The sequence below is a fragment of the Schistocerca nitens genome, chromosome 3, assembly GCF_023898315.1.
Source record: "Schistocerca nitens isolate TAMUIC-IGC-003100 chromosome 3, iqSchNite1.1, whole genome shotgun sequence".
Classification (NCBI taxonomy): Eukaryota; Metazoa; Arthropoda; class Insecta; order Orthoptera; family Acrididae; genus Schistocerca; species Schistocerca nitens.
Genome location: NC_064616.1, coordinates 875,671,252 through 875,696,753, shown reverse-complemented (window position 1 = coordinate 875,696,753; position 25,502 = coordinate 875,671,252). Strand labels below are relative to the sequence as shown.

General features: G+C 45.3%; 1 protein-coding gene across 1 annotated transcript in view; it reads left to right on the top strand.

The window, feature by feature from the left end:
- The window catches only part of LOC126249461 (gamma-aminobutyric acid type B receptor subunit 2), a 370,961-nt gene that overhangs the window by 147,812 nt on the left and 197,647 nt on the right, over positions 1-25,502 (top strand). The window contains exon 9 of the mRNA XM_049951115.1: positions 2,229-2,339. Within this exon, the coding sequence (XP_049807072.1) occupies positions 2,229-2,339 (111 nt within the window). The remainder of the gene's footprint in view (positions 1-2,228; positions 2,340-25,502) is intronic.

Sequence of the window (25,502 nt, the reverse complement as noted above, 5' to 3'; positions counted from 1 at the left end):
ATAACAGTCTGGTGTTACATTTAACCTACCGAGTGCATAGTGCTGTAGAAACTTTATTTCACATTTCCAGCTATAGATTCCTTATATCAGAAGTTCCAAATTTCATCCCCTACAGTCTCCTAAAATTTTAAAACATCATTCTGTTATATCCTGTGTGTACGAGGTCAACAAGTCGCATGTCATCAATCAACGTACGTCTTAAATACGTCAGATGTGCAACTAAAAGCTAGTACGACCTCTTACGCTACTATTACAGTTTTGTTCTTCAGGAAAGGCTTTCATCTAAGTTCTGTTGGCAGAATTTGTTTCCATTTTTCCGCATGGGTGATGAGTCGTTGCAGACAGGTTTCCTACCAATCTGAAATGGCACGTAACCGACGCTCGAGATCAATCCACAGTTTCACAGTGTGGTGTACGTCGTGGGTTTTAGCAGACCAGTTTAGCAAACCTAGCTGATTTCTTCGTACCCCCTTGCAGATATATCTTTCTTGGAAAGAAGGATTATCTGACTGATATACAAAAGGTTCTATTCTACATTTTTAACATAGTGTAGAAAATGCCTTATTTTCTAAAATATTTTCATAGGCTCTTGAGTAGAATTTCATTATCGATGAAAACTAAACATCCGAGATCAAGCCAAGAAAACCACTTATAGAGCATCGCACGACCTCCATAGAAATTCACTGTCGTTACCACACAGATACATCAAGCTTCCATGAAGCTCACAGAAAGCCATGTGAATGCCGTTACCAATAAATCGATAAATCCTCCTTACACTCCTTCGCACATAAGTGACAACATCATAAAAAAAAGTTCCGTCGCCTCTCGACGGATCGTTTGGCCACTGACTGCCTTTAATAGAACTGCAAAGGACGTCCTCGGTAACTGTGGTGATCCTACGGGGGTTCATATCTCCAGAGAAGATTTCCGGGCAGAGATAAAAGCATAAACTATTTTAATGAACATAAAATTAATTATTCACAACTAACATCTACGGGTGCAGAAAATTAGCTGAACACAAATAAATGATCTTCTTCATCGATAACTGATACTGAATAATTGTCTCTGCTAGTTCATGTCTACTACACTAAAATACACTAACAGCTGAAGTAAATATTTTCGAGACAGACTTCAGTCACTGCAGAGTGCTTAATAGTAGAAATTCGTGCAGACCCAGTCAAGGACGGCATTCCTTGGACACAAACTACTAAAATCAAAAACAAACGAACAGATACCACGTCCTGATGTCCAGAATCCACGGGGGGCCAATGTCAGAGAGGTGGAGGCCCGGAGCCGACGGCTGGCTGTTTGTTGTGGTTGCAGAGGCCTAACTTCCAGGATGGTGTGTCGGCTGGAACTGCTGGCTCCAAGGCTCGGTAGATGACTAAATACTGCTCTAGCAGACGGATATTGTTTGACCTACTTGCTGGCACGTGATAAGGCAAAACCAATTAGTGCAGTGTTCGCCGCGCCTCTAGTGGCGATACAAATGTCGCCTGTATGTTAATCAGACGCCGATCGTCTTTGCAGTGTCCACTAGAGTTGTACGCGAAAACAACCCGTCGTAGTTGTTGTTGTCAGCCGGTAATGTTTACATGTGGTTTCCCATAGTAGTCTTGCCTGTAGGACTCAACCCGCCGGACATGCTTGAGTTGCCAATGGACAGTGTGTCACAATACAGCAGTAATATAGTAGTTGACACACAAATGTGAGCCGGCCGTGGTGGTCTCGCGGTTAAGGCCCTCAGTCCGGAACCGCGCGACTGCTACGGTCGCAGGTTCGAATCCTGCCTCGGGCATGGATGTGTGTGATGTCCTTAGGTTAGTTAGGTTTAAGTAGTTATAAGTTCTAGGGGACTGATGACCACAGCAGTTGAGTCCCATAGTGCTCAGAGCCATTTGAACCATTTTTTGTTACTAGTTGATAAAAGAATGGCTAGAGCGACTTCGCTGCATACTGTATATTTACATAATTTCACTCCGGACGACTGCAATGTAATGGCGTTTTCAACCGGTGTTTCCCGATTATTATACACTCAGTGAGTATAATAACCACAAATTCTCAAATTGTCCTTCAACGTAAGTTGTTTTTATTGGTATACTTTTATTTCAGATGACGGTACATTTCTGTGCGCAGTTTTGACAACAGGTGTGGAGAAAAAAATGATAATATCGTTGAAGTAGTATACACTACACTTTGACTAACCATATTGTTTTCTTGATTCGCAGCCGCACCCGTCGAGTGAAGATATACTTATAGTTCCGGAAAACGAATATTGTCAGAGCGAAAGAATGACGGTTTTCGTTGGCTCGATTTACGCTTACAAAGGTCTTCTAATGGTAAGTACACTTGAAACTTCATTGAAATACTCGTTGTTGTTGTTCTAAGTTAGTACTTTAATCACAAACGAAACTGTTTCAATTCTTTGAAATTCATTGGTCCCAGTGTTAATGGAACTATGAGGCTAACACAGTCATGTGATCGCACACGCGGCGTTTCTAGAGTGAAGGGTCGCTCTGTGCTTCCGTTTTCCTCTGTCATCCACTGATGTCGAGATGCAGTCGACCAGTCGAGCTTGTCGCTTTGTGTGACTTTGTCTGCACAGAATTCCAGTAACACGGTATCCATTCCAATAAATATTATATTTGTCATTCCTCTTAGCGCCCTCTATACCACGTCTACATCTACATACACTCCTGGAAATTGAAATAAGAACACCGTGAATTCATTGTCCCAGGAAGGGGAAACTTTATTGACACATTCCTGGGGTCAGATACATCACATGATCACACTGACAGAACCACAGGCACATAGACACAGGCAACAGAGCATGCACAATGTCGGCACTAGTACAGTGTGTATCCACCTTTCGCAGCAATGCAGGCTGTTATTCTCCCATGGAGACGATCGTAGAGATGCTGGATGTAGTCCTGTGGAACGGCTTGCCATGCCATTTCCACCTGGCGCCTCAGTTGGACCAGCGTTCGTGCTGGACGTGCAGACCGCGTGAGACGACGCTTCATCCAGTCCCAAACATGCTCAATGGGGGACAGATCCGGAGATCTTGCTGGCCAGGGTAGTTGACTTACACCTTCTAGAGCACGTTGGGTGGCACGGGATACATGCGGACGTGCATTGTCCTGTTGGAACAGCAAGTTCCCTTGCCGGTCTAGGAATGGTAGAACGATGGGTTCGATGACGGTTTGGATGTACCGTGCACTATTCAGTGTCCCCTCGACGATCACCAGTGGTGTACGGCCAGTGTAGGAGATCGCTCCCCACACCATGATGCCGGGTGTTGGCCCTGTGTGCCTCGGTCGTATGCAGTCCTGATTGTGGCGCTCACCTGCACGGCGCCAAACACGCATACGACCATCATTGGCACCAAGGCAGAAGCGACTCTCATCGCTGAAGACGACACGTCTCCATTCGTCCCTCCATTCACGCCTGTCGCGACACCACTGGAGGCGGGCTGCACGATGTTGGGGCGTGAGCGGAAGACGGCCTAACGGTGTGCGGGACCGTAGCCCAGCTTCATGGAGACGGTTGCGAATGGTCCTCGCCGATACCCCAGGAGCAACAGTGTCCCTAATTTGCTGGGAAGTGGCGGTGCGGTCCCCTACGGCACTGCGTAGGATCCTACGGTCTTGGCGTGCATCCGTGCGTCGCTGCGGTCCGGTCCCAGGTCGACGGGCACGTGCACCTTCCGCCGACCACTGGCGACAACATCGATGTACTGTGGAGACCTCACGCCCCACGTGTTGAGCAATTCGGCGGTACGTCCACCCGGCCTCCCGCATGCCCACTATACGCCCTCGCTCAAAGTCCGTCAACTGCACATACGGTTCACGTCCACGCTGTCGCGGCATGCTACCAGTGTTAAAGACTGCGATGGAGCTCCGTATGCCACGGCAAACTGGCTGACACTGACGGCGGCGGTGCACAAATGCTGCGCAGCTAGCGCCATTCGACGGCCAACACCGCGGTTCCTGGTGTGTCCGCTGTGCCGTGCGTGTGATCATTGCTTGTACAGCCCTCTCGCAGTGTCCGGAGCAAGTATGGTGGGTCTGACACACCGGTGTCAATGTGTTCTTTTTTCCATTTCCAGGAGTGTATATAATCCGCAAGCGGCGTTGTACCACCACTAGTCATTTCCTTTCCTGTTCCACTCGTAAACATGGCGAGGCAAAAACGATTGTCTGTCTGCTTCCGTACTAACCCAAATTCTCTTGAATTTGTGATCCTTACGCGAAATGTTCGTTGGCGGCAGTAGAATTGTTCTGCAGTCAACTGAAAATGCTGGTTTTCTATTTCTTTTTTTTTTTTTTTTAAATAGCGTTTCGCATAAGAGACGTCATCTTCCCTCCAGGGATTCCCATTTGAGTTCACGAAGCATCTCTGTAATACTTGCGTGCTTATCGAACGTATCGGTAACAGATCTAACAGCACGCCACAGAATCACTTCGATGTCCTCTTGTTATCCGAGCTGATGCGGATCCCAAACGCTCGAGCAGTAAACAAGTGTGAATCACACTAGCGTTCAATACGAGGTCCCTTTGCAGATGAACCACACTTTCCAAAAACTCTCCCAGAAACCGAAGTCAATCATTCGCCTTTCCTACCACCGTAGCCGGCCGGTGTGGCCGAGCGGTTCTAGGCGCTTCAATCTGGAACGGCGCGACCGTTACGGTCGCAGGTTCGAATCCTGCCTCGGGCATGGATGTGTGTGATGTCCTTAGGTTAGTTAGATTTAAGTAGTTATAAGTTCTAGGGGACTAATGACCTCAGATGTTAAGTCCCATAGTGCTCAGAGCCATTTGAACCATTTGAACCTACCGCCGTTCTTACATGCTCGTTCCAAACCATATCGCTTTGCAACGTTCCGCCTAGATATTTAATCGACGTGTGTCAAGCAGCACACTGCTAATGCCCTGTTCGAACATAACTGGATTGTTTTTCTTACTTATCCGCATTAGCTTAGATTTTTCTGTACTTAGGCCAAGCTGCCACTCATCACAGCAACTACGAGGGTCACTCCAAAAGAAATGCACACTACTTTTTTTTAAAATCCATCTTTTATTCTACATGTTTGAAAGTTTTACAGTGTGTAGATACATCCTTTAGAAACAATATTTTCATTTCTCCACATAATTTCCATCCCTCTCACTGTCTTACGCCATCCTGGAACCAGCGCCTGTATACCCGCACGGTAAAATTCTGCACCAACCTGTTGGAGCCACTGTTTGGCAGCGTGCACAAGGGATTCATCATCTTCAAACATTGTTCCACGAAGAGAGCCTTTCAGTTTCCCAAAGAGATGATAGTCACATGGAGCCAGGTCAGGACTGTAAGGCGGGTGTTGTCAATTTGAGTTTTGTGATCGCTTCCATGGTTTTTTGACTGACATGTGGCTGTGCATTGTCGTGCAACAGCAGAACATCCAGCTTTTGCCGATGTGGTGGAACACGACTCCGTCAAGCTTGAAGTTTCTTCAGTGTCGTCACATATGCATCAGAATTTATGGCGGTTCCACTTGGCATTATGTCCACAAGCAAGAGTCCTTCTGAGTCGAAAAACACCGTAGCCATACCTTTTCCAGCAGAAGGTGTGTTTTGAAATTTTTTTTTCTTGGGTGAATTTGCATGATGCCACTCCACTGATTGCTTCTTTGTCTCTGGCGAAAAATGATGGAGCCGTTTTTCATCATCTGTCACAATTCTTCCAAGAAATTCATCTCCACCATTCTCGTACTGTTCCAAAAGTTCGCTGCATACCGTTTTTCTTGTTTCTTTGTGAGCCACTGTCAACATCCTGGGAACCTAACTGGCACAAACCTTTTTTAACGACAACACTTTCAGTAATTGGCAAAAGCTTCCTTCCCAAATCCCAACGTAGCGTGACAATTCGTTCATTGTGATGCGTCTGTCAGCAGTCACCAATTCGTTAACTCAGTGCACATTGTCTGGAGTGTGTGTAGTACGAGGCCTGCCGCTGCGAGGACAATCCTCAATATTGCCGTGCCCGCTTTCAATACGTAACCTGCTTTCCCACCGATTAACTGTACTGCGATCGACAGCAGCATCTCCACACATCTTTTTCAACCTCTTGTGGATGTTTCCCACTGTCTCGTTTTCACAGCACAGGAATTCTATGACAGCACGTTGCTTCTGACGAACGTCAAGTGTAGCAGCCATCTTGAAGACATACTGTGACGGAGCCACTCACGAGAGCAGGTTGAACTAAGTTTGAAAACAAGCGGGAAGGATGTATCTACACTCCGTAAAACTTTGACACATGCAAAATTAAAACTGTATTTTTACAAAAATAGTGTGCATTTCTTTTGGAGTGAGCCTGGTAGAAATTTTGCCAAAGTCATCTTGTATCATCCTACAGTCAGTCACTTCCGACTTCTTCCCGTACACCACAGCATCATCAGCAAACAACCACATATTGCTGTCCTCCTTGTCCGTCAAATTATTTATGTAAACAGAAAATAGTAGCCGTCCTATCACACTCGCCGGTGCGCTCCTGACGATACCCTTGTCTCTGATGAACATTCATTGTCGAGGAAAACCTACTGCATTCTGTTAGTTCATAATTCTTCAAGCCACACACATATCTGGGAACATATTCTGTATATTCGTTACTTATCAGTGGGATAGCGTGTCAAACGCTTGCCGAATATCTAGAAATATGAAATTTGCCTGTTGGGCTTCACCCATACCTCGCACGATATCATGTGAGAAAAGGGCAAGCTGAGTTTCGTACGAGCGATGCTTTCTAAAACCGTGGTGACTTGTAGACGGAAGCTTTTCCGTCTCGAGAATTCTTAAATTCAAACTGAGAATATGTTCAAGAATTCTGCAGCAAACCGATGTTAGCCCGCATCTCGTGGTCGTGCGGTAGCGTTCTCGCTTCCCACGCCCGGGTTCCCGGGTTCGATTCCCGGCGGGGTCAGGGATTTTCTCTGCCTCGTGATGGCTGGGTGTTGTGTGTGATGTCCTTAGGTTAGTTAGGTTTAAGTAGTTCTAAGTTCTAGGGGACTGATGACCATAGATGTTAAGTCCCATAGTGCTCAGAGCCATTTGAACCAAACCGATGTTAAGGATATTCGTCTGTTATTTTGCGGGCCCATACTAAAGAGTCTGTCTACATTACGCCTGTCTGTTCTCTGCTAGAGTAAGATGGGGTGCATGGGATCCTTACCAGTCAGGATTGACGGATGACGTCGAAAAAGTCCAAAGGAAGCAGCTCTTTTTGTATTATCGAGAAATAGGGGAGAAAGTCATGGATATGATAAGCGAGCTCGGGTGTTAAACATTAAAACAAAGTCGTTTCTAGTTCCGGCGAAATCTTTTCATGAAATTTCAGTCACTAATTTCTTCTCTTGATCATTTTATTGTCGCTAGCCTACGTATGAAGGAATACAATAAGAGAAATCAGAGCTCGTACAGAAAACCTGAACTGTTCACTTTTCCACGCAGTTTTAGAGTGGAACGATAGAGAAATAGTTTGAAGGTGGTTTGAAGAACCCTCTGACATGCACTTCAGTGTGAACGGCAGAGTAGGCATGCACATCGCTATGTAGATGTCGCTTGGGACTTTGCGCTGGTAGAGAGATTCGCGATACGTGCGATTTAAGTAAGGGGCTAGTGACGTAGAGTTGTTGTTGTTGTGGTCTTCACTCCTGAGACTGGTTTGATGCAGCTCTCCATGCTACTCTGTCCTCTGCAAGCTTCTTCATTTCCCAGTACTTACTGCAACCTACATCCTTCTGAATCTGCTTAATGTATTCATCTCTTGGTCTCCCTATACGATTTTTACCCTCCACGCTGCCCTCCAATGCTAAATTTGTGATCCCTTGATGCCCCAGAACATGCCCTACCAACCGGTCCCTTCTTCTTGTCAAGTTGTGCCACAAACTCCTCTTCTCCCCTATTCTATTCAGTACCTCCTCATTACTTACGTGATCTACCCATCTAATCTTCAGCATTCTTCTGTAGCACCACATTTCGAAAGCTTCTATTCTCTTCCTGTCCAAACTATTTATCGTCCATGTTTCACCTCCATACATGGCTACATTCCATACAAATACTTTCAGAAACGAGTTCCTGACACTTAAATCTATACTCGGTGTTAACAAATTCCTCTTCTTCAGAAACGCTTTCCTTACCATTGCCAGTCTACATTTTATATCCTCTCTACATCGACCATCATCAGTTATTTTGCTCCCCAAATAGTAAAACTCATTTACTACTTTAAGCGTCTCATTTCCTAATCTAATCCCTCAGCATCACCCGTCTTAATTCGACTACATTCCATGATCCTCGTTTTGCTTCTGTTGATGTTCATCTTATATCCTCCTTTCAAGACACTGTCCATTCCGTTCGACTGCTCTTCCAAGTCCTTTGCTGTCTCTGACAGAATTACAATGTCATCGGCGAACCTCAAAGTTTTTATTTCTTCGCCATGGATTTTAATACCTACTCCTTTTTTTTTTCCTTTACTGCTTGCTCAATATACAGATTGAACAACATCGGGGAGAGGCTACAACCCTGTCTCACTCCCTTCCCAACCACTGCTTCCCTTTCATGCCCCTAGACTCCTATAACTGCCGTCTGGTTCCTGTACAAATTGTAAATAGCCTTTCGCTCCCTGTATTTTACCCCTGCCACCTTTAGAATTTGAAAGAGAGTATTCCAGTCAACATTGTCAAAAGCTTTCTCTAAGTCTACGAATGCTAGAAAGGTAGGCTTGCCTTTCCTTAATCTTTCTTCTAAGATAAGGAGTAAGGTCAGTATTGCCTCACGTGTTCCAACATTTTTACGGAATCCAAACTGATCTTCCCCGAGGTCGACTTCTACCAGTTTTTCCATTCGTCTGTACAGAATTCGCGTTAGTATTTTGCAGCTGTGACTTATTAAACTGATAGTTCGGTAATTCTCACATCTGTGAACACCTTCTTTCTTTGGGATTGGAATTATTATATTCTTCTAGAAGTCTGAGGGTATTTCCGCTGTCTCATACATCTTGCTCACCAGATGGTAGAGTTTTGTCATGACTGTCTCTCCCAAGGCCGTCAGCAGTTCTAATGGAATGTTGTCTACTCCTGGGGCCTTGTTTCGACTCAGGTACTCTTTGTAAAACCGAACTGGGCTTCCATCCGGACCCAGCGCCTTATTTGTTATCAACTCTTTCAGTTGCTTCTCTACGCCAAGAATTCTTATTACTATGCCCTCCACACGGGAGGACCTTGGCCTTTCTACACAGCTACCAAGGGTCATCTACGAAAATGTTCCTCGGAGACAGGGATGAACCATTAGTGAAAAGTCTTGGACATCGATTACTGTCTCTTAATGGGGAAGTTTAAAACGAAGCAGACGCCGGCCTTCAAAGCCTTCATTACATGACTGATTATCAAAACACTGTTTCCAATCTGCCGCTGTTCCACACCCAGCAAGTTTCGGCGATTTCACGCGTTAGTAATCCAGATTTTCGAGGAGTGGAAGCGGCGGACGGCGTCCTCGGGCATAGGGAGAAAGCGCGCGCCTCCAGCGGCCGGAACAATGGAGCGCAAGAAAGTGACAGCCTGACAGACGCGGGAAAGGCGCGACGACTTGCCGCGGGTCAACGGTCGCCGCCAGCCAACCAGCCGACGCGGCCGCGGCCGCGGCCGCAGCGCGCTCTAGGTGAGCGTCAACGCCTCGCTCCCTCGCGCATAGCCAATAGCAGAGAGGAGCTCGAGTTACTGCTCACCATTAGTTAAGGCGGTATTACACGACGATCCGCCGCGAACGGTACTGGTCTATCGCGACAGCCATCTAGCGGTAGAGCGTGTGAAACTACGAAAATTAGCAGGCACATTATCTGCAAGCAGGAATAGAGAGCACTTCTAAACTGCCGTCAATCCGCGCATGCTTAGTAGGCAGCGATAATTCGCGCATGCGCTGAAGGGTGTACCACGGTGCTTTCTGCTTGTTCTTTGGTTATTGTTAGGCGTCCAGTGGCTAATTTCAGACGTTCGTGTTGGGGATTTTTCGCGTTGGGGATCTTCTGCATTTTTTTCAGTAAACAGGTTTCACAACTGCAGAAGAGAAACTTTTTTTTTTTTTGCAGTAGCTTCGTATTCTAGAAACGAAATGGAGCAGAGAGGAATTAAGCGTCTGAAATCAGGCATAGAGCGAGGAAAGGTGTATGTATGACCCACTGTATCATAATAACGTAGTCGCAAATCGTTTCTTTGTGAGAAATGTCCGCAGCTCGTGGTCGTGCGGTAGCGTTCTCGCTTCCCGCGCCCGGGTTCCCGGGTTCGATTCCCGCCGGGGTCAGGTATTTTCTCTGCCTCGTGATGACTGGGTGTTGTGTGATGTTCTTAGGTTAGTTAGGCTTAAGTAGTTCTATGTTCTAGGGGACGTATGACCATATATGTTGAGTCCCATAGTGCTCAGAGCCATTTTTTTTTGTGAGGAATATGCATATAACGTTATACGATGATTTTCGATTTGTATCCTAATGCCTTAGTTTACGAAAGTTCAGGTTTAATTTAATTGCACATCTTGCTTGATTTCAGCATGCCAGAAACGAGAAACTGGCAGTGAAAGGGAGAAAATCTTTGCAGTTTGCCCCAGTGCGACAGACGAGGACTGCAAAATTCTGAGAATAGTCCAAACTTATAAAAATAACACAAGGTCTCTTAAGTATTGGTCATTTAATGTGTTGCAAATTGCAGTGCACACATCCACAACAACTTTTGAAATGGTGGGCTGTGCTATTCTGTGGTTAAAAGCCAGACTTAAAAGATTCCCCATTCGCCAGGAAACGTAATGTTACAACCAGCCAGCAACATAACAGGGCGTTCACCGGTACTTTATTAGTGATCTAGGCTGGTATGATCACAAAACATAACCATATAATTCTTACTCTCTAGAAGGTGAGATAGCCTCCCTAATAACTGTGTCACACTTTCTGTTTCCATCTTCTATCATAGACAGCAGCTTCTCGAAACAGGTCATGTCCATCCTAACGAAGTTCCGAAATTCTTGCGGATCTTCGGGCCTCAGTTCTTTCATTAACAGTGAATATATTTCCCTGCCTTCCACCCTTCTTGTCAGCCAGGGTCGAACCCAACAACGTTTGACTTTTCGTTTTCGTCGCCGTTCTGCCCTAATCCGAAGATTTACTGTCACTGCCAGGGCAATAGCTCCAAAAACAAGTGGATCCTCCATGTGCAATATGCTGTGTAAATGTAAATTTCGATATACATATACCTGTGTAATCAAGTGTCGTAATATAAAACCGTTGCGTCTGTAATTCAGAACAGTACTAACCTACATTAGAGAAAAACTATTACTTAATACATAATGATAGAAAACAATTTCTTTATAAATGGGAACCTTGAGTTCACAAATAATTTGAACGTATGACGCTTCAGTATATCATACAGTCGCCCTTGAGTTGCGCGCAGTAGAACGAACGACTTTACAAGACATCAGGACGTAAGACATCTATTTTCTTTTCGCGCGTACAGTCTGCTGCTGCGCATGCGCGCTAAGTATATCCCGCGTGGATGGTGTAATAGGTCGGAAGTGAACCTGTCTGTAGTTACAGGTATGCAAGTTAGGGGCGTTGGTGCATAGGTGTACGGTTTAGGCACATCGTGTAATACGGGCTTTAGCGAGGGATTAACTAGCGCAGTCGCCGACGAAACTTTCTCTTTCGCTCCTTCACTATAGTGGCCGTAACATCCGTTCGTTATTGCCATGCGCGAATTATTATACCGATGAATAACAACTTTAATGATACACAAAAAACTTTCCATTATACGGTTTACTATTGACCTGAGATTGCACGTATGACCAAAAACCCAAAAAATCCAAAATACATGTTTTTCTTACTGAAAACTGCTGTTAACTGTATTGACAAAACCTGCTACATGTGGACACGTTTTGTCTTTGGTGCCACGCAAATTGTACACTATGTGATCAAAAGTATCCGGACACCCTCAAAAACATACGTTTTTCATATTAGGTGCATTGTGGTGCCGCCTACTGCCAGGTACTCCATATTAGCGACCTCAGTAGTCATCAGACATCGTGAAAGAGCAGAATGGAGCGCTCCGCGGAAATCGCGGACTTCGAACGTGATGATGATGATGGGTTGTGGGTCGCTCAACTGCGCGGTCATCATCACCCAAGTCCCAATTTTTACACAGTCCATTTTCTTTTCACAGTCCAATCTAGTCACTCTTACAAATGATGATGATGACGAAACGACAAGGACAACACAAACACCCAGTCCCCGGGCAGAGCAAATCCCAAACCCGGCCGGGAATCGAACCCGGGACCCCGTGATCCGGAGTCAGCAACGCTAGCTCCTGGACCACGAGCTGCGGATGACTTCGACGTGATCAGGTGATTAGGTGTCACTTGTGTCAGACGTCTGTACGCGAGATTTCCACACTCCTAAATACCCCTAGGTCCACTGTTCACGATTTGATAGTGAAGTGGAAACGTGAAGGGACACGTACAGGGCACACAGTTTCAATCTGCCAGGAAGTTTCATATCAGCGCACATTCCGCTGTAGAGTGAAAATCTCAGTCTGGAAACATCCCCAAGGCTGTGGCTAAGCCATGTCTCCGCAATATCCTTTCTTTCAGGATTGCTAGTTCTGGAAGTTCGCAGGAGAGCTTCTGTAAAGTATGGAAGGCCGGAGACGAGGTACTGGCAGAAGTGAAGCTGTGAGGACGGGGCGTGAGTCGTGCTTGGGTAGCTCACAACAATGTATAGCCTATCCATCGGGATGTTTATTGGAGTAACCTGTAACCATTAGAAGTAAATCGGTCAAAAACTTTTCGAGATTTTTGGTACCGATGTTTCCCCGTATATATTACATATGTAATTATGTATTTTATAGACTGCAATAACATATAGCCTATGTCCTTGCGAATGTTCATTAGAGTATCGCGTAAAAAGTGAACTAAATTGGTCTAGTACTTATCGAGATTTTTGGTAACAAAGTTAAATATCAATACATCATTTTAGAGCAGTAGAGATATATACGAGGGTCAGTCAAAAAGTAATGCCTCCTATTTTTTTTTCTACGTTTAATTGTCAGGAAATTTAAATGCAATTACATAGGTTGAAAACCACAACATTGAGGATCATTTTGTCATTTTTCAATGTAATCTCCGCCCATCTCTACAGTTTTGGTCCATCTTTGAACAAGGGCATGTATCCCAGCACGGTAAAAATCACAGCTCTGCTTCCTAAGCCATTGACGCACGGATGTTTTGACGGCCTCCTCATCTTCAAAATGAATCCCACGATGAGCTTCTTTTAGTGGCCCGAACAGATGGAAGTCTGATGGTGCCAGGTCAGGGCTGTATGGGGGATGAGGCAAAACTTCCCATCCAATTTTGACAATCTCGTCAGAGGTGTGACGACTGGTGTGTGGTCTTGCATTGTCATGCAAAAGAAGAACATCTGCCATTGATTTTGTTGGGCGAACTCGCTGAAGACGTGCTTTAAGTTTTTTGAGGGTTGTGACGTATTGAACAGAATTTATTGTGCATCCCTGCTCCAAAAAGTCAACCAGAATCACACCCTCTGTATCCCAGAAAACTGTTGCCATAACTTTCCCTGCCGATCGCACAGTTTTGAATTTTTTCTTCCTCGGCGAGCTTGTGTGACGCCACTCCATTGACTGCCTCTTTGATTCGGGTTCAAAAAAATGCGCCCATGTTTCGTCCCCGGTCACAATTTTTTTCAGAAACTCATCTCCCTCCAAACGGAAGCGCTGCAAGTGTTGGGAGGCTATTGTTTTCCTTGCCTCTTTATTCTGATCGGTTAACATTCTTGGAACCCACCGTGCACAAACTTTTGAGTACCCCAATTGTTTAATAATCGTGATCACACTGCCTTTACTAAGAGAAATAATGCGACACACTTCATCTGCAGTCACCCGACGGTCACCACGAATGATGTCATCAACTTGCTGAATGTTGTGTGGAGTCACTGCACTCACCGGCCTGCCGCTCCGCTTTTCGTCAGTCAACGGTGTTTGCCCTTCAGCTTCCTTACAACGACGAACCCATCATCTAACAGTGCTGACATCCACTGTCACAACACCATACACCTTCTTCAGTCTTTCATGAACGCGTATGGGCGTTTCACCTTCTGCATTCAAGAATTCAATCACACAACGCTGTCTCAAACGAACATCGATGTCGGCCATCTTACAAACTTCTGCTGTGCTGCCACCTGTTGACACAGAAAGTTACTACTGCAGTGGATTGCAGAAGAAGGTTTGAGGAATGGCGCCAAATTCAAATTTTTCACTTAACTTAATTTCTTTAAGTAGAAAAAAAATGGGAGGCATTACTTTTTGACCGACCCTCGTACTAAAAATGTGCAGCCTATGTCCGTCCGAACGTATATTAGGGTATCATGTAAACTTTGAAGTAAATCTGTCAAGAATTTTCGAGATTTTTGCTAATAACGTTGATAAAAGTATCCGGACACCTGGCTGAAAATGACTTACAAGTTCGTGGCGCCCTCCATCGGCAATGCTGGAATTCAATGTGGTGTTGGCGCATCCTTAGCCTCGATGACAGCTTCCATTCTCTCAGGCTTACGTGAAATCAGGTGCTGGAAGGTTTCTTGAGGAATGGCAGCCGATTCTTCACGGAGTGCTGCACTGCGGATAGGTATCGATGTCGGTCGGTGAGGCCTGGCACGAAGTCGGCGTTCCAAAACATCCCAAAGGTGTTCTATAGGATTCAGGTCAGGACTGTGTGCAGGCCAGTCCATTACAGAGATGTTGTTGTCGTGTAACCACTCCGCCACAGGCCGTGCATTATGAACAGGTGATTGTGTTGAAAGACGCAATCGCCATCCCCGAATTGCTCTTCAACAGTGGGAAGCAAGAACGTGCTCGAATCATCAATGTACGCCTGTGCCACGCAAAACCAGCCCCTCCATGAAAAAACACGACCACACCACAACACCATCGCCTCCGAATTTTACTGTTGGCACTACACACGCTCGCAGATGACGTTCACCGGACATTCGCCATACCCACACCCTGCCATCGGATCGCCACATTGTGTACCGTGATTCGTTACTCCACACAACGTTTTTGCACTGTTCAATCGTCCGATGTTTACGCTCCTTACACCAAGCTCGACTATGAAATCCAAGTTTTCTCACCTCCCACCTACCTTTCATATTACTTGCAGTGGATCATGATGCAGTTTGGAATTCTTGTGTGATGTTCTGTATAAATTTCAGCCTATTAAACATTACGACCCTCTTCAACTGTCGGCGGTCTTTATCAGTCAACAGACGAGGTCGGCCTGTACGCTTTTGTCCTGTACGTGTCCCTTCACGTTTCCATTTCACTATCACATCGGAAACAGTGGACCTAGGGATTTTTAGGAGTGTGGAAAACACACGTACTGACGTGTGATACAAGTGATATCCAATCACCTGGCCACGTTCGAAGTCCGTGAGTTCCGCGGAGCGCCCCATTCTGCTCACTCACGATGTCTAATGACTACTGAAGTCGCTGATATGCAGTACCTGGAAGTAGGTGGCAACACAAGGCACCTAATATGAAAAACTTAAGTTTTTAGGGGTGTCCGGATACTTTTGATCACATCAAAGTCCGTGTCCGTCCGAACGTTTATTGCAGTACCGTGTAAAAATCTGAAGTAAATTGGTCAAGTACTTTTCGAAATTTTTGTGACAACTTGAAGCAACGACTCGTCTGTATGTAGCAGTATAGATAATTACACTCCTGGAAATGGAAAAAAGAACACATTGACACCGGTGTGTCAGACCCACCATACTTGCTCCGGACACTGCGAGAGGGCTGTACAAGCAATGATCACACGCACGGCACAGCGGACACACCAGGACCCGCGGTGTTGGCCGTCGAATGGCGCTAGCTGCGCAGCATTTGTGCACCGCCGCCGTCAGTGTCAGCCAGTTTGCCGTGGCATACGGAGCTCCATCGCAGTCTTTAACACTGGTAGCATGCCGCGACAGCGTGGACGTGAACCGTATGTGCAGTTGACGGACTTTGAGCGAGGGCGTATAGTGGGCATGCGGGAGGCCGGGTGGACGTACCGCCGAATTGCTCAACACGTGGGGCGTGAGGTCTCCACAGTACATCGATGTTGTCGCCAGTGGTCGGCGGAAGGTGCACGTGCCCGTCGACCTGGGACCGGACCGCAGCGACGCACGGATGCACGCCAAGACCGTAGGATCCTACGCAGTGCCGTAGGGGACCGCACCGCCACTTCCCAGCAAATTAGGGACACTGTTGCTCCTGGGGTATCGGCGAGGACCATTCGCAACCGTCTCCATGAAGCTGGGCTACGGTCCCGCACACCGTTAGGCCGTCTTCCGCTCACGCCCCAACATCGTGCAGCCCGCCTCCAGTGGTGTCGCGACAGGCGTGAATGGAGGGACGAATGGAGACGTGTCGCCTTCAGCGATGAGAGTCGCTTCTGCCTTGGTGCCAATGATGGTCGTATGCGTGTTTGGCGCCGTGCAGGTGAGCGCCACAATCAGGACTGCATACGACCGAGGCACACAGGGCCAACACCCGGCATCATGGTGTGGGGAGCGATCTCCTACACTGGCCGTACACCACTGGTGATCGTCGAGGGGACACTGAATAGTGCACGGTACATCCAAACCGTCATCGAACCCATCGTTCTACCATTCCTAGACCGGCAAGGGAACTTGCTGTTCCAACAGGACAATGCACGTCCGCATGTATCCCGTGCCACCCAACGTGCTCTAGAAGGTGTAAGTCAACTACCCTGGCCAGCAAGATCTCCGGATCTGTCCCCCATTGAGCATGTTTGGGACTGAATGAAGCGTCGTCTCACGCGGTCTGCACGTCCAGCACGAACGCTGGTCCAACTGAGGCGCCAGGTGGAAATGGCATGGCAAGCCGTTCCACAGGACTACATCCAGCATCTCTACGATCGTCTCCATGGGAGAATAGCAGCCTGCATTGCTGCGAAAGGTGGATATACACTGTACTAGTGCCGACATTGTGCATGCTCTGTTGCCTGTGTCTAAGTGCCTGTGGTTCTGTCAGTGTGATCATGTGATGTATCTGACCCCAGGAATGTGTCAATAAAGTTTCCCCTTCCTGGGACAATGAATTCACGGTGTTCTTATTTCAATTTCCAGGAGTGTATATGTCTAATATACGACTACTAAGTGTAGTGAATATCTAAATCATTGTTATAGTGAATTTATGAATAACTACGTAAACGTCAATAGAGTGTATAGTGTTGCAGCGCTCAATGTTAGACCGGGTATGGTCCTGCTGCTACCTGTGGGCAGAGCCGCTAGTGTCCGGGCCCATATGACTGCTCCCTCATGTACTCGCTCCATATCTCATGTCCGGACTCTGGTCATGCGAATAACCGAGCATCACATACCGTCGCTGACGGCTTGCCTCGTCTCATCTCACCGCACTGCACAAGTCCAAGGCCTTCCTCTCTCTCTCGCTCTCTCTCTCTCCCTCTCTCCCTCTTTTAATGTTTTCAAGAACGCTTACATGCCATACTTAACTTCATATAACACGTGGAAAATAATCTGACATTTCAGTTGAATCACAGGAGAAAATAAGACTAATTTCCAAACAGAAGATTAATTCTGCCTGCCTTTAAGAGGAAACTACGTACACATTAAATAAATACTATCCCTGAAATACAACAGGCGAGTCTATACTTATCACTTGTTTGCAAGAGAAGAACATTTATAGTTACTACAAAATTGTTGAGGCTTTCGTGGCCACTTGTTGGCAAACTGCCTATTGGCTTCTGTCTCGGGTTCTTCGGCCGACGTTCATCTAATGATTTTTCTGACGTTTCGCCAGCACGAGTGGCTGGCATTGTCAAAGCTTCACCCTCCATTGCCGGTGGTGAACTGGAGCCGAGCTCGCGGGCGCAGACTATATGTACCTGGCGCGCCAACGTCCGAGGGCTTCTCCGCGGTCATTTCCGGTGCGGTTCTCCTCTTGCTACCTGCGACGGTCGTTCGCTGCAGTACGGGAAGCCAGGATCCGTTGACCTTAAGGCTTTCCTCTTTCTTGTTCAAACTGTTCGCGTGTTTTTGTATTTCTACAGCTTCTCTGAACAAGCGCGTGTGATAGTGGCTGTAGAGAACCACTATCACACGCGCTTGTTCAGAGAAGCTGTAGAAATACAAAAACACGCGAACAGTTTGAGCAAGAAAGAGGAAAGCCTTAAGGTCAACGGATCCTGGCTTCCCGTACTGCAGCGAACGACCGTCGCAGGTAGCAAGAGGAGAACCGCACCGGAAATGACCGCGGAGAAGCCCTCGGACGTTGGCGCGCCAGGTACATATAGTCTGCGCCCGCGAGCTCGGCTCCAGTTCACCACCGGCAATGGAGGCTGAAGCTTTGACAATGCCAGCCACTCGTGCTGGCGAAACGTCAGAAAAATTTATAGTTACTGTTCATCAGCAGTAGATCGCTGATGCGTTCTGGATTTAACTGGCTGCGGAGATTTGTTAATGACATGGCAGTTTTACTAAAGCACTGTTACCTAGGTGTGCTTTTTGCTGGTATACATAAAATATGTCGTGCAACTGCAGCCAGGCCTGGCTGATCCTTTTCATGTCCATCCCACCATTCTAAGGCGCCATAATCGCCCAACTGCATTAAAATATAGACATCTGCTTCATCTGTCGTAGAGGTTTTGTTTTTCTTCCAGAGTTGAAAAGATCTCTCTCTCTCTCTCTCTCTCTGGTTGTCCAAGACACTGCACTTAAAGGCTCTATTTAATAAACAAGAGAGAGAGAAGTAATACAGAACTCGTGTGGAAATCATGAAAGCGTGAATGTATTTTACTGTGATGAAACATTGTACGAATAACTGTTCCGTATAGCTCTACGACACTATGAACTAACTATACAAAAACGATTACTTTACCGATTGTTCATCTATGCCAGACATATTGAGATACCGGGAAGACGACCAAGCAAACGTAGCCATTTTCTTTCTATTAAGAAATACATATTTGCCAGTATACATCAGTTACACTAGTTAATTACGTATCTATCCTTTCCTCGTATCTTAATGAAGCGGTATTGTAACTGGAGTAATTAAACTTACCTCTCAGTAATTATCTTTGACACTGTGGATATATTGACGTTTATGAAACCAAAGAACTAACTGGATTTAGACTTATAATTCATCTGAGGTCTCATTAGATGGTTTAGGGAGATCTACAATTCTTCTTGCAAGTTCACTGTCATATCCCTGTCATCTGCAAGTGGATTTCTTTTCCTTCAGTAATGCATCAACTTCGTTATACTGAGTGCGTAAGGAATTTAGCATAGTGTATAAGCTGTTCCAGAGTTTATTGGCCTCTGCTTTCAAAGATAGTTTCTAAGATGTGCAGAGACTACTTTTCTTCGTGTATTCTGCAGTATTTGTTGTTGATGCGATGTTCGCTGAATCATTTAACAAGAAATTATCTTCATCGAAAGTGTGGCTAAGTGCTGTTATACAATGAGCAGCACAAGAAAGGATTTCGTGATTTTCCAAAGCTTTTATTATATTAGCCCCCGGGTCGGAGTCAGAAACAAAATTATACAACATATCCGGCAAAATATTCCAGTCATCATCCTCCCTTGGGTGTCTCTCATAATGTTTACTCCCGCCATCTTAACGTCCGAGAATTTAGTTGTAAATAAAACATTATTCACAAGAGACGAATCTGTGTCCATGTAATGTGCTATAAGCGTCAAATCATGCACCTTTTTGTACGAATCAGTCCACATTTCAATTGTTAGAGAACATGTTTTATTAATAACATCCTTAATAACCGGATATCTTACGTTGTTTCGAATAGCATCAGCCTGTTCGTTGACATGTCTGTTTGTAGTAGAAGGATGTGGCATGATATCTGAAACGCCGCCTTCTCGAGAATGTGCACCTAGATGAATTAATTCTTGGCCTAGTTCTTTGAAACCTTCAGCAGAAACAGTATCAGAGAGTCTCATATCTTTAGCACACATTGAAACAAGCTTCGCTGTTATACTATTTTTTAGTACTGTCGGTAATCCTGAAGGAGCTGTGTCAACATGAAATTCTTCTTACAGCTGTATTTCTTTAAATGAGTTGTTCCCAACTGGAAAGACAATAATGTACATCAGTTTATGCACGATACGTACCCATTAGGATTTCTGTTTTCCTCTACAACAAATAGAAATTTATTCCATACCTTTTTTTATACCCTCTCGTTTCTTCGATGTGTACGCAATTGTTTCAGTGCTACTTTTTACTGCACTGGCTTCCTCACGCTGAATGATTACAGACACACCACGAAGGAGAAGCCTGTGCTGGATGTAGTGGCGATTAAGACACGTTTAACGTTCTCCACAATAAATAGCGCGGCAACTTATTCAGTTAGGCTGTGCTCGGCCCATCTCGCATTTTGTGCTAGCAGGACTCAACTAGAGTGAAATGTTCCACTGTTACAGCTCAATTGGAAATACACAAATATTTAATAATGCAGGTACATATTACATTTCGCCAGTGTAACCCTACCTATCTAAATGAAACAAATCAGGAAATATAACATCTGCCGCTACCACCTACCTGCTTTGGCCCATGATATCAACAAAATGGCGTCCATAAGTCACTCATCGCAATCGAAAACGTGTAAAATATACACCATAACAAGAATGATAGTTATTCTCATGACATTTTATACGTTGGCTTTGCCAACTCACACCCAAATGAAAATCTCGAGCTATGCTAGAGATTAGTCTGTCATCACAACCTACATTCGAAAAAAAATGTAAAAGCAAAATAAATATTATCAGTATGCTGTTCTAGCACAGTTTCTGCACGTTTGACGTCACACAATACAACAGTCCGACAGTTCAAAGCCGGCGTTCCGTGTCGATAGGCTCCAGCGACCCAATAATTGAAATTATCTAGGTATACTTCCTGATACACTAACGTTAGTGAAAATTAAAACGCCCAAAGAATGGTCACTGTTGTATCCAAACTCAGAGGATGTGCAGAACACTACACCATAAATCAGTTATTAAGACTACAGATAGATGGCGTACCCTTAGGTTCAGTAGCATTTTCTCTTGTGTGAGTGTGGAAAGATCACCATTATCGAAAGCTCAGTCGAAGTGAAAACTTGAAATGCCAGTATGCTTTGTCGACGTCAAAAAGGTTCAATACCAGCACGTGGGTGGATCTCCGCAACAGGCATTTGTCTTAACACTTCGACTCGTGCTGGCCATGCAGCTACGTCAGTGATATGTGTATGTGACCCAATGGACAGAATAATGCTGCATGTAGCACAAATCGGACACGGGATCACGATACAAAAGCAAAGAACGATATAACCGTCATATTATATAACTGGCCGTAGTGTACCATAATGCTTCGTCCACAGTGGTGGTACAAAAGAGATACACTGAAAAGGATGTGGACCTTTCTTCTTCGAAGGTTCGGTGTCTTCTGCTGGTGGCATTGAAACCAGTACATCAAGTAGCATCGCCAGAAACCACACGTGCATCATACTGCAATAGGCAGATGAACACTGTTGCTGATATACCGAGTGGCGACCTACTGTGTTTCGATGAGCGCCGCTTGAGTGTCTCTTACACTGATGGCTGTTTATGTGTTAAATCAGCGGAAAATTGCTCCTGTTGCAGTACAAAAAAGACTAATATGTCCCTCTTTAAACAACTCTGACAGAAAAGTGGGAACCGACTGGCTCAGTCCTTATTCTGCCTTCTCACCAAATATTTTGGCAAGTAAAGATATTCGCGCTCTTTTAACACAAAACATTCTAAATTCTTGCACTCAATCTCTCTTTGTAGTTAGGCCTCCATACGCAGCATGTCTCCCTCACAGCCACTGTCTGTATCTGTCTCTTCCTACTGACTCTTTTTTTTTTCTCCCATTGATTTACAGTATATCCCATTGCCACTCTCTCCTCTCTCACTTACACTGCCTCCTTTTGTCTTTCTTTTCCGCAGACACTGTCTCCACCATAGCTCAAAAATTCGGAGCGGTCAGACTTACTTTTTCCCTTCTACCCACGTTTCGGTTCAAAATACCTAAATGTTTAAGTTCGCAAGTCTGGGAAGGTCCAGCCCCCCAGACTTATATATGATCTCCACTCATCTATATTTCTCATTTCCACTATCTCCTCTGTGTTTTGCTTTCACTGTTTCTACCTCCATCCATCTCTCTTTCTCTTTTATTGTCACTGATCATCAATATCTCTTCTCTCTTTCTCTCTCACAGGCACTCTCTCATCCCTCTTACACCGCCACTGTCTCTCTGCAATTCTCTTTCAGCACCAAAAAGAGCGAATATGTTCGCATGCCGAAATTTTTGGCGATGAAGGCAGAATGAGGACTGAGCCAGTCTTTTAAAGAGGAATATATTCGCTTTTTTGTGCTCCGACAGGAGCATTTTCCGGTGGCTCCATTCTCTGACCTGACACAGCAGGATGTGCTGCTTATACGGTATAAAACGAATTTCACAGGTCAGTAAAGTTTTGACAGTTTATTCGTGTACTTCGACACATTTATATACTTTGACACATACACTGAAAAGCCAAAGAAACTGATATACCTGCCTAATATCGTGTAGGGCCCCCGCGACCACGCAGAAGTGCCGCAACACGACGTGGCATGGACTCAACTAACCTCTGAAATAGTGCTGGAGGGAACTGACACCATGAATCCTGCAGGGCTGTCCATAAATCCGTAAGAGACGAGGAGATGGAGATCTCTTCTGAACAGCACGTTGCAAAGCATCTCACATATGATCAATAATATTCATGTCTGGGGAGTCTGGTGGCCAGCCGAAGTGTTTATGCTCAGAAGAGTATTACTGGAGCCACTCTGTAGCAATTCTGGACGTGTGGGGTGTCGCATTGTCCTGCTGGAGTTGCCGAAGTCCGTTGGAATGCACAATGGACATGAATGGATGCAGGTGATCAGACAAGATGCTTACGAATGTGTCACCTGTCAGAGTCGTACCTAGACGTATTAGGGGCCTCATATCACTCCATCTGCACACGACGTACATCATTACAGAGTCTCCACCAGCTTGAACAGCCCTCTGGTGACATGCTGGTTCCATGGATTCATGAGGTTGTCTCCATACCCTTACAGGTTCATCCACTCGATACAATTTGAAACGGGACTCGCCCGACCAGGCAACATGTTTCCAGTCATCAACAGTCCAATGTCATTGTTGACGGGCCCAGGCAAGGAGTAAAGCTTTGTGTTGTGCAGTCATCAAGGGTACATGAGTGGGCCTTGGCTCCGAAAGCCCATATCGTTGATGTTTTCATTGAATGGTTTGCACGCTGACACTTGTTGATGGCCCCCCATTGCAATCTGCAGCAGTTTGCGGAAGGGTTGCACTTCTGTCACTTTGAACGATTCTATTCAGCTATTGTTGGCCCCGTTCATGCAAGATGTTTCTCCGGCCGCAGCAATGTCGTAAATCTGATGTTTTACCGGATTCCTAATATTCACGGTACACTCGTGAAATGGTTGTTCAGGAAAATCCCCACTTCATCGCTACCTCGGAGATGGTGTATCACATCGCTCATACGCCAACTATGATACCACGTTCAAACTCATTTAAATCTTGATAACTTGCCATTTTAGCAGCAGTAACCGATCTAACAAATGCGCCAGACCCTTGTTGTCTTACATAGGCGTTGCCGACCGCAGCGCCTAATTCTCCCTGTTTACAGATCTCTGTACTTGAATACGTATGCCTAAACCAATTTCTTTGGCGCTTCAGTGTATAAAAAACAAATAAGTATGCATAACGTAAGGGTAACACAAAATCATTTGCTTTACATATTTTCCGCATAGTTTCCTCAACGATCGCAATCCTCGAAAACGCCCGGCTGATGTTTTCTAACGTAAAAGAGTAAAAATGTTATTCGAAATATTTTATTGGATTTCCAGTCTTTCCAGTTTTACATCTTTTTTGCAGTAATTTTAAGTTCTTTTCAGGCATGTTGAGACCTTTTTAGTCCATTTTCTTTTTACTGCCGTACTACTTTGGGCATATTTTTATAGATGTGAAGTGCCCTTTATACAGAGACAGCGAGTGATACAGCTTTATGGTGAAAAAGTACTGACTAAAAACATAGCTTAGTGATATCAGGACCCTTACGGCGACGCTATAATCCTTGCCATGTGTTCACCACACCATTTACAACTAGATTAACGCTTCACATGGATATTGCTTGTACATTTTACGAGGGTAATTACGGTAATTTTGTACCTCTGGACCTCAGTAATGGGTAATGATATGGAAAAAAGTTTCACCATGCCCCTTGAGCATCAACTTAAGAACGTTTGGTAACAATTTCGTCGAGTTGCCACGAATAAAAATTATACAAGTGGCCATCCCTACAAATGGTACTTTTGGTACCCTAAAATCATGGTTTTCGGAGCGCGTCGTGGTAACAGATACAGATTTTCGAAAACAAAAAGTGGAGCTTGTGGTGAATGTTTAGAGAATGTCCAATTAAAATTTGAGCCCTTTGCAATGGTTAGTTATTTAGATAATTTCGGACTACGGTGCAAAAAAGGTTGTAAACCTGTTTTTGCGGTTTTCTGCATAAGTGCGGTAAATTTGAACCTCTTTATCTAGGTAATGGATATTGATGCCGGAAAAAGTTTGGAAGTTCCCCGAGAATATCATCTTAAGAACAAATGGTAAAAATTTCGGCGATTTACCAGGAATAGAAATTATAGAAGTCGCCATCTCCACAATTGGTACTTCTGGTACTCAAAAATCATGGGTTTTCGGGGTTTTCTCAGGAACCATGAACAAATGATGGTTTTATAAGCTGCCTAAGGCCCTCTCCAGGCTACAAATAATACAAAAGAACCAACCGAGTTGCTTTTCCTGAGGTGGAGGAGGTGTGTAATGCTTTAATTTTGACCCTATACTGTAGGAAACCTACAGTATGACAGTTCTTCCGACAGGTATATAAATGGTCGCTAGGCCAAGGGCTATCAATAATACTTGACCTCTCATCTCTGTGATCAATAGAACCCGAGATATGACTCCCTGAAAAATCGCATTTTCGCACCCGGCTTTGTGGAACAAACAGGTACCGTGCGATGTCGCACACGGACCGATACACTACCGTGGTACTCGCCCACGTAGTCGAAATCGCTAACGCACACTTCTGCGGTGGCGCTCAAGTTTCATAGCCAATATTTGGCCGGAAAGGGGAGGAGAGTTGGTGGCTTTTCCAATTAAGCGGCTGAACCTACCCCTAGGGGTCTCTCTGCCAACAATGCCATACGCTGTTCCAGCAATCAGGCCACCTGCGCAGTTAACACAGAAGTTCAGAAACACGAAGAGTAATCATTTGGAGTGGCGTAGGATATAATATGCAGTCTCGAATCGGGATGACAACCGCTACCTC